The sequence below is a fragment of the Gigantopelta aegis genome, chromosome 8, assembly GCF_016097555.1.
Source record: "Gigantopelta aegis isolate Gae_Host chromosome 8, Gae_host_genome, whole genome shotgun sequence".
NCBI lineage: Eukaryota > Metazoa > Mollusca > Gastropoda > Neomphalida > Peltospiridae > Gigantopelta > Gigantopelta aegis.
In genome coordinates, this window is record NC_054706.1 from 49,954,513 (window position 1) to 49,964,565 (window position 10,053).

Genomic DNA, 10,053 nt, shown 5'->3' on the forward strand with positions numbered 1-10,053 from the left:
AAGGGATCTTTTATATGCATCATCCCACAGACAGGATAACACATACCACGGCCTTCGATATACCAGTCGTGGTGCACTAGCTAGAGCGAGAAATTTCACGACTGGCATTTACCACGAATGGCATGTCACAGACTGCGTCATGTGCCATCTTGTCTGTGGGATGGTACATATAAAATATGGTTTTGTTTAACGACACCACAAGAGCACATTGATTTATCAGTCATCGGCTATTGGATGTGAAACATTTGGTAATTTTGACATATAGTCTTATAGAAGAAACCCGATAAATTAGTAGTAAGTGATCTTTTGTGTGCACCATCCCACAGACGGGATAGCACATGCCACGGCCTTTGATATAAAAGTCGTGGTGCACTGGCTGGAACGAGAAATAGCCCAATGGACCCACCAACCGCGCACCAGGCGAACACTTTTACCACTGGGCTACGTCCTACTCCCATATAAATGATCCCTTGCTGCTAATGGAAAACTGTTGCGGGTTTCCTCTCTGAGACTATATGTTAAAATTGCCAAATGTTTGACATCCAATAGCCGATCATTAACAAATCAATGTGCTCTAGTGGTGTCGTTAAACAAAACAAAACTTTAATAAAGCAATGTGCTCTAGTGGTGTCGTTAAACAAAACAAAACTTTAATAAATGGATGTGCTCTAGTGGTGTCGTTAAACAAAACAAAACTTTAATAAAGCTATGTGCTCTAGTGGTGTCGTTAAACAAAACAAAACTTTAATAAAGCGATGTGCTCTAGTGGTGTCGTTAAACAAAACAAAACTTTAATAAAGCAATGTGCTCTAGTGGTGTCGTTAAACAAAACAAAACTTTAATAAGCAATGTGCTCTAGTGGTGTCGTTAAACAAAACAAAACTTTAATAAAGCAATGTGCTCTAGTGGTGTCGTTAAACAAAACAAACTTTAACTTTGTTTTGTTTTTTTGTGTGTTTTTTCTTTCTTCTTTTCCCCTGCGTGTGCTGTAACCTCACCGTGGTGCAGGGGTGTAACATTCTCTTTGAGAATGGCCAATACAGCACAAAATTGAAGTTTTTAGTAAAATTCAGTATCCGTAAAATTCTGTGATATTTGTGTTTTTGCAGTTCTTTACACTGTTTTTGTTTAAGTCTTGAATTTTTATCACTTTATTTATTTGCATTACCATAGTTTGACACCCAATAGCCGATGTATTTTTCGTGCTGGGGTGTCGTTAAATATTCATTCATTCATTCTTTCTTCTTTTATTCAGATTTACAAACCATGATCAAGGTTTCCTGCGACACAGATAGATTCCACGTGACTCTTAACAGACGAATATTCAGGGCCTACTTCCCGAATACCAACCCTCTCAGGATGCACTTGAACTTCCGAGGATGCAGATCACGTGTCAACGACAGCGTCATCACGCTGGGCTCCAGTATGGTCGGATGCGGGATGCAGAGAGAGGTGCGTTTGTAGCTTCTAATAGACCAAATCAATTCCTATTGCCGATAATGTTAACGTTTACTAATACAATTGATATAAGCAGTGTATCAACACACCCGGGAAGTACAACAATAAAAAGTGTGGCACCTCATATCTAATCTACCTGCAAGAAACTGGTGGATCACATACCATTTAACAGATATAATTATTTTTGCTGAAAATTGCAGTTCCATTTTTGGGGGTACCCCGCATTAGTTTCAACCTCTGGTATATACTGCATAACAAATAAAAAGTGTATTTATTAATTGTCAATGGAATGCATGAATGAATGAATGTTTAACGACACCCCAGCACGAAAAATACATCGGCTATTGGGTGTCAAACTATGGCAATGCAAACATATAAGGTGATCAATATAAAAATTCAAGATTTAAATAAAAACAGTGTAAAGAACTGTGCACAAAATACAAATATCACAGATAGATACTGACTTTTACTCAAAATTTAAATTTGTGCTGTATTGGCCATTCTCAAAGATAATGTTACACCCCTGCACCACGGTGAGGTTACAGCACGCGCAGGGTACATTGTCAATGGATAATAGTATTTGCCCAAATATAATTATCAATGTCACATATTATTACTAAACACACCCACAGCTGTTTTTATTCCGTAAATATTTGACGGAAGAAGAAGAAGGAAATGTTTTATTTAACGACACACCACTCAACACATTTTATTTACGGTTATATGGCGTCAGACATATGGTTAAGGACCACACAGTTATTGAGAGAGGAAACCCGCTGTCGCCACTTCATGGGCTACTCTTTCCGATTAGCAGCAAGGGATCTTTTATATGCACCATCCCATAGACAGGATAGCACATACCACGGCATTTGATATACCAGTCGTGGTGCACTGGCTATGACGAGAAATAGCCCAATGGGCCCACCGACGGGGATCGATCCCAGACCGACCGCGCATCGAACATATTTGACGGTACACTAACTTTGACACGGAACACTCATCTTTAGTACCATGCAACCTGTACATAGTCTGCTGTCTCGATTAATAAGGCGCATATGCGGCGCGTGCGTGCCTGTTGTATCTGATGTGTCTACGGTTTACGGGTTTTGTTAGGCATATAAAATTAAAGTTAAAGTTTGTTTTGTTTAACGATGCCATTATAGCACATTGATCTATTAATCATCGCCTATTGGAGGTCAAACATTTTGTAATTTTGACATTTGATCATTTGAGGAAACCCGCTAATTGTTTTCTATCAGTAGCAAGAGATGTTTTATATGCACCATCCCATATACAGGATAACGCATACCACGTTCTATGATATACCAGTCGTGCTGGAACGAGAAACAGCTCAATGGGCCCACCGACCGGGATCGTTCCTAGACCGACCTGCGTATCAGGCGAACACTTTATCACTGGGCTACGTCCACATCCACCTCTGTTTAGAAAGAGTTTAAAGTAGGTCTGTGTTTTCCACAGTGTGCTCTCATACTATTTTACATATATCAGGTGCGGATCCAAGGCATTTTAATGGGGGAGGGGATGGTAAGATGTTTTTGAACAGGCTTTTATTTATATATTTTTTCTTTGACGTCGGCGAATAAAAACGCCCCCTCCCCCCTACCACCACCCTCCCCCCTCCCGCCCCCTCCCCCCCCCCACCCCGGATTCGCGCCTAAATATAACGCATTATTTGCATCGGACGTAGAATTTTTTTTATTTGATCCACCTTGGACTAATAAGGCATAACCTGTGAATTTATCGTAACCTGTATGTTCGTATAGACAGACAGATTAGCTGCATCGTTATGGGGTTTTTTTGGTGGGTGTGTTGTTATTTTTAATTGGGGAAGGGATGATGGTTGTTGGGGGCTTTTTTTTTGCGGTTGGGTGCTTAAATATTGCATTTTAGTTGTTGATTTACAAGGCTAAATCTACCCCCACCACTTATATTTATGGTCACTCACTGTTCCTTGACAGCCTTTTAAGCTTGTATAAAACGATACAATACGCAAGGCCTTTTTAATAGTTTCCGATCGTTCTAATCGCTTCTCTTCTTTTTTCTGTACTGCCTGACCGCCATCTTTGTACTTACACAATGCTGCACTTCACACACGGATCTTTTTTGCGCTCAGGTCCAGTTGACTACTATACACACATCATGCTAAATACTGTATACAAAGATTATTTCCCTAAATACAATGTCAATTGACGCCGCCATCTTTGTCTACACAGCAGTTGTTACAAGGCCACCAAACCCCATCCAAACTTTTGCCGTGATAAGCACGAGTTACATCTAGTATATACACCAAATCATAATTTTAACCCCCTCCCCCAGCAATACTCGTTATATTCACAAGTTGGCAACTCCCAGCACCCTCCCCCTTGGACCCGCGCCTGGATTTGTTACATTAATTCGATAGCGTGCACGTGTCATTTGTCCAACTTCATTTTGTTGTGTAAAAATGTATGTAAGGCCAAACAAAATACATTTCTGATCTCAGGTCAGCGCGGGGGTGGGAAGCTGTATGTGCTATCATGTCTGTGGGATGGTGCAGATATAAAAGATCCCCTCCTCTCTCAATATCTGTGTGGTCCTTAACCATATGTTATGTCTGTCGCCATATAACCGTATATAAAATGTGTTGAGTGCGTCGTTAAATAAAACATTTTCTTCTTCTTCTGGTCAGTGCGCGCCAATTTTTTTTTAATTTTTTTTAAATTGTTATTATGTTTTTATTATTTCCGCGGTATGACGTCGATTTTTGCCGTTGTTTTCTTGCCATGACGTAATTTAACCGCATTTGGAGACAGAATGCTTACCTTTCCTATGCAATTCATGCTTTAAAAAAAAGAGAGAGAGAGAAGAAAAGCCCATCGCCGCATCAATTCTGTAACTTTGGCCTGACCAGAAAGAAAGAAAGAAATGTTTTTATTTAACGACGCACTCAACACATTTTATTTACGGTTATATGACGTCAGACATATGGTTAAGGACCACACAGATTTTGAGAGGAAACCCGCTGTCGCCACTACATGGGCTACTCTTTCCGATTAGCAGCAAGGGATCTTTTATTTGCGCTTCCCACAGGCAGGATAGCACAAACCATGGCCTTTGTTGAACCAGTTATGAATCACTGGTCGGTGCAAGTGGTTTACACCTACCCATTGAGTCTTGCGGAGTACTCACTCAGGGTTTGGAGTTGGTATCTGGATTAAAAATCCCATGCCTCGACTGGGATCCGAACCAGTACCTACCAGCCTGTAGACCGATGGCCTTAACCACTACGCCACCGATGCCGGTTTGGCCTGACCAGAGACTTTTTAATATTTGTTTTGGCTTAATAGATTCTGTCTGTATTTTTATTTTCTTTCGGAAATTATGTGTATTGTTTTCTAATAAAATACAAAATAATTATTATAATTCTTTAAATTTTCATTTTCAGGAAAGCCCCACGGACATAATCTATCGGAACAAACTTCGCATATTGCAAACTCCAACGCGTTCGGGTCAACCAAGGTCCGAGTCGTATGACCTGGAATGTCGGGTTTCACGGTCGGCGTCAGTGGTCGGCAATTTCCGGATGTTGTCGCAGCTAACCGTGATCGGTTACGGAAATGCCTCGCTGAGATTCGACTTCTACCAAGATTCTGGGTACAGACGCATGTTTATGAAGTACCCGATCGAAGTGAAGTCACAGCAGGTGCTGTTTGCGGCTATCACTCTCACCACGGCAGACACGCATCTCACAATCGCCTTAGAGCAGTGCGTTGGTCTTCCAAGTCTGACAGTCACCAACAACTTCAAAGATCAGAATACCTATATGCTTTTTAGAAACAAGTAAGCTATATAGCTTTGGCGCAATGCGGCAAGAGCGGGCCAATAAAATATTATTATCAAGGTCAAAAGGGCACATGAACCAATTCTTAAAACAAATTTAAAAAAAAAGCAACTCCATAAAACATAGGCATTCTTGAAATAAAAATTGTAAACAAAATGTTTTAAAAGAAACGTTTTGATGTATTCGCATTTGTGCTGTAAAGTTTGTTTTGTTTAACGACACCACTAGAGCACATTGATTAATTAGTCATCGGCTCTTGGATATCAGACATTTGATAATTCTGACTCGTAGCCATCAGAGGAAACCTGCTATATTTTTCCTAATGCAGCAAGGGATCTTTTATATGCACTTTTCCACAGATAGAACAGCACATACCATTGCCTTTGTCCAGTTGGGGTGCACTGGTTGAAACGAGAAAAAAAAAACAATCAGGCAAATGGATCCACCGAGGTAGTTCGATCCTGCGACGCAAGCACCTCAAGCGAGCACTCAACCGACTGAGCTAAATCTCCCTCCCCCACTAGTGATGTAATGCTAGTAAAGGTAGTACTAAATCAAATAACTTCCGGCTGTGTCAAAGTTGGAGGTGCACTGAACTTTTGATAGAGACGTTAACATCACAAGTCCTGTTGGTAAAAAACATTTGTTTCATCGGGGAAAAATATTTATGCAATTTTATTTCATCTAGTACCACTGTGTCAAGTAGCCTTGTGCTTGAAACATGTATGGAGTACGTGTAAAAAAAAAGTACTCAAATTTGACGCGGAACCAGCGTAGTCATAGACGCTACCCGTTATCTCAGAAATGAGCAGCTTGACCCCCCCCCCCCTCCCCCCATTGTTTTCTGATTCACTTTAAGGGTGAGGGTTGGCAATATTTATATCTGTGGTGTTTATTTCGATTTACCGTGCTACAAGAGATCCCATGCTGCTAATCGAAAAGAGTAGCCTATGAAGTGGCGACAGCGGGTTTCCTCTTTCAGTATCTTTGTGGTCCTTAACCATATATCTGACGCCATTTAACCGTAAATAAAATGTGTTGAGTGCGTCGTTAAATAAGACATTTCCTTATTTCGATTGATAAGCTGCAGGTAGGACTTTTAGCCAAATATGTTACTATTGTCTTCTGTGGAATTTGTTTTGGTCGTATACACCCTATAGGCACTGACTTGAAGTTTAAAGTGTAGAATATTTTCGGAAATTACACTCCAACTACACATTAGCTATAACGTCTTGCAACTGACCCCAGCTATTAAGCAATGTAAAATATTTTCGCATTTGCAGCTAAGGCTTTTTTTAAATGTGTGCTTCCGGGAACGTGCCGAATAAAAATTAGGGAGGGTGACTTTAACAATTTCTTTAACAATAGTTATATTATATTATTATTAAAACAAAATTGTTTCCAAGAACGGAGGGTTCTCAACGCACGTTTATTTTCACACAGGTGCCCCACTGAATCTACCATCAAGTATCGCCCTGCCAAACCCAACGAGATCCGGTTTCAGTTCCAAGCATTCAACTTCTTGCAGAGAAGCAAAGAACTGTACGTGAGGTGTGACGTCTACGTGTGTGGCAAGAACACGACGTCACCGCGGTGTCGACGAGGATGTCCTGCCGAGTCGAGCCGATTCGCCAGATCTCCGGACAATGACGGAACTGTTGTAAAGCTGGCTCAGGGACCAATCGTGAGCGGCGAGACTGAGAACCAAGGTAACCTGTAGACAAAAAAATACCGCTTGTGGGGACATCTCACTCAGTGCACGGGTGCAGTGTTTTAAAAGCAGACTTTAAACCCCCCCCCCCCCCCCCCCCAAAAAAAAACCACAACAACAAACAAACAAACAAACAACAGCAACCTTATATCGAGTTATGCCGACCTCGGTGGGATTGTGGTTAAGCCATCTGACATAATAAGGCTGGTAGGTACTGGGTTCGCACTCCGGTACCGGCTTCCACCCAGAGCGAGATTAATCACTCAATGGGTAGTGTGAGACCACCACGCCGACCTCTCACGCACTAATCAATAACAACTAACCGCTAACCCTCTGCCCTGGACAGACGGCTCAGATAGCTGAGGTGTGTACCCAGGACAGCGTGCTTGAACCTTAATTGGATATAAACACGAAATGAATGATTGAATGAGTTGAACTTAGCACTGATTCCTCGTGTGGTTCGTGAAATCATTTCGAGGGAAGGATAAGTGGATCATGGAAGCAATCACGACTTTGCATAAATCATCCTTTCGATCTGCCTTGTGCAGAGATACGGTTTTGATCATGGAATACGGTTTTGTCATTCAGATTAAATTTAACGAGGCACTGAACACATTCCAATTACGGTTATGTGGCGTCAGACATATTGTTAAGGACCATACAAATAATGAGAGGAAACCCGCTGCTGCCATACAATGGGTTACTCTTCTTTTTTTCCATTAGCAGCAAGAGATATCGTATATGCACCAATCCACAGACAGGATAGCACATATAATACGACGGCCTTTGATACACCAGTCGCGGTGCACTAGGTGGAACGAGAAATATCCCAATGTACCCACTGACAAGGATCGATCCTAGACCGACCGCGCGCCAGGAGGGCGTTTTACCACTGGGCTACGCCTCACCTCATAATGGACAATATGTCAGAATTATCAAATGTTGGACATCCAGTAGCCAATCATTAATAAATCAATGTGCTATAGTGATGTTGATCGTTTGTAGACGGTCAAACAGGCATGTCTGCAGGTTTAATCTCTGCGGCTATTGGTGGTGGCGTTAAACAAAGCAAGTGGGCGGGACGTAGCCCAGTGGTACAACGCTCGCTTGCTGCGCGGTCGGTCTGGGATCGATCCCCGTCGGTGGGCCCATTGGGCTATTTCTCGTTCCATCCAGTGCACCACGACTGGTATATCAAAGGCTGTAGTATGTGCTATCCTGTTTGTGGGATAGTGCATATAACAGATCCTTTACTGCTAATCGAAAAAGAGTAGCATATGAAGTGGCGACAGCGGGTTTCCGTTCAATATCCGTGTGGTCCTTAACCATATGTCCGACGCCATATAACCGTAAATAAAATGTGTTGAGTGCGTCGTTAAACAAAACATTTCCTTTTTAAACAAAAGCAAAATTTAACTATCATGTTTTTCGATCTTTTGCAGACGGTCAAACAGGCCAGCCTGTAGGTTTGATCTCTGGCGCTATTGGTGGTGTCGTTGCGTTGGTCGTGGTTGTTACCATGGTGCTGGCGTTACTGAAGATGAAGTTTGGAACGCGTGTTCGACGTCATCCGAGAGAGGACAACACTAATAATTAACTTACTCGGTGGAAAACAACTCTTGTGGGGTTTTATTCGGGGGGGGGGGGGGGGGGGGGGGGGGGTTGTTTTGTTGTAGTTTCGTTTGTTTCGTTTTATTTGTTTTGGGTTTTTGTATGGTGGGGGGTTTGTGGTTTACTGTTGTCTTCTTCTGCCCACCCACCCCCCAATAGCTGATGTATTTTTCGACCTGGGGTGTCGACAGACATTCAATTATTCATCTTTTTTTTTCTTTTGGTGGGGTGCTTGTATTTTGTTACTTCTGCTGCGGAGCTTATGGAATGTTAACGTCTATTTTGGAAAAGACTCCTACGGGCTGTTCTAGATTTTGCTTCGATGTCTGTTTCTTTGGTGGTGTTTTAGTTTATATTTTATGTTTTTCTTTTATTGTGTGTTTTTTAATTTTTTATTTTATTTATTTATTTATTTATTATTTGGTTGTTGTTGTGGATATTTCTAATAATAAAGATGTACCATCTTTTCATTTTACCTTGATTTTCGGGATTATAAATTCAGATAAAGTTCAAGCACACTGTTTTAAAAAGTATTAAAAAATGTATTTCGTGGTATTAGAAACAGTAGGATGACCAGAAACACTTCTAATGTACAGAAATGGATGCTCTAAACAATAAAATCTAAGTAATGTTTCATTTTAATTATCAAAACGTCTCTAATATTGAAACATACGCCGAAGTGTTTAAAAACTAGGAACCGTCGCTTTAAGATAATAGCGATATAAAAAAAATAAAAAATAAAAAAATATATATATATATATATATATATATATAATATAATATAAACAGCAGACTATTTATTTTGTTTATTACTTGAAACCCATATAGCTCCGATGTCATAATCCTCCGGTTGATTGTTTAACTGTTAACACCATGTGGGGTTTTTCATGCTTTAGTTGTGACGCCGTAGTGTTTAAAAACTAGTGGACGTTAAACACTTTGACCTGACCTGATCTGGCCTGGCCTGACTTTAATCACTAAGCCACCGAGGCCGGATGGATGTACCCTTGATACCCCTGATAGTGGAGATCATATTTTACATATGTTTTTATTTATTTATTGTATGTTGGAATCTGTGACACCCAATAGTCTGTGTATCGTTCGTGCTGGGGTGTCGTTAAACATTCATTTATTCATTCAGCGGCCCAGTGGTAAAGCGCCCGCTCGATGCGCGATCGGTCTGGGATCGATCCCCGTCAGTGGACCCATTGGGCTATTTTTCGTTCCAGCCAGTGCATCACGACTGGTATGTACTACCCTGTCTGTCAAATTCCGTGGTATGTGCTATCATGTATGTGGGATTGTGCATATAAAAGATCCCTTGCTGCTAATCGAAAAGAGTAGCCCATGAAGTGCCGACAGCGGGTTTCTATCTCAATATATCTGTGGTCCTTAACCATATGTCTGACGCCATAAAAACATTGTAACGTGA

General features: G+C 41.2%; 1 protein-coding gene across 1 annotated transcript; it reads left to right on the forward strand.

Moving 5' to 3' along the window:
- Positions 1–1,323: 1,323 nt before the first annotated feature.
- On the forward strand, positions 1,324–8,629 carry LOC121380219 (CUB and zona pellucida-like domain-containing protein 1). Its single transcript, XM_041509039.1, has 4 exons — positions 1,324–1,452; positions 4,904–5,298; positions 6,743–7,008; positions 8,453–8,629. Exons 1-4 carry the CDS (start codon positions 1,360–1,362, stop codon positions 8,605–8,607), a joined length of 909 nt encoding a protein of 302 aa, XP_041364973.1. The 5' UTR covers positions 1,324–1,359; the 3' UTR covers positions 8,608–8,629.
- The last annotated feature ends 1,424 nt before the right edge of the window (positions 8,630–10,053 follow it).

Coding starts and splice junctions, on each gene's coding strand:
- LOC121380219 (XM_041509039.1), top strand. CDS start 1,360: ATGCACTTGAACTTCCGAGGATGCAGATCACGTGTCAACGACAGCGTC. Junction 1,453..4,903: donor GATGCGGGATGCAGAGAGAG/GTGCGTTTGTAG, acceptor TTTCATTTTCAG/GAAAGCCCCACGGACATAAT. Junction 7,009..8,452: donor CGGCGAGACTGAGAACCAAG/GTAACCTGTAGA, acceptor GATCTTTTGCAG/ACGGTCAAACAGGCCAGCCT.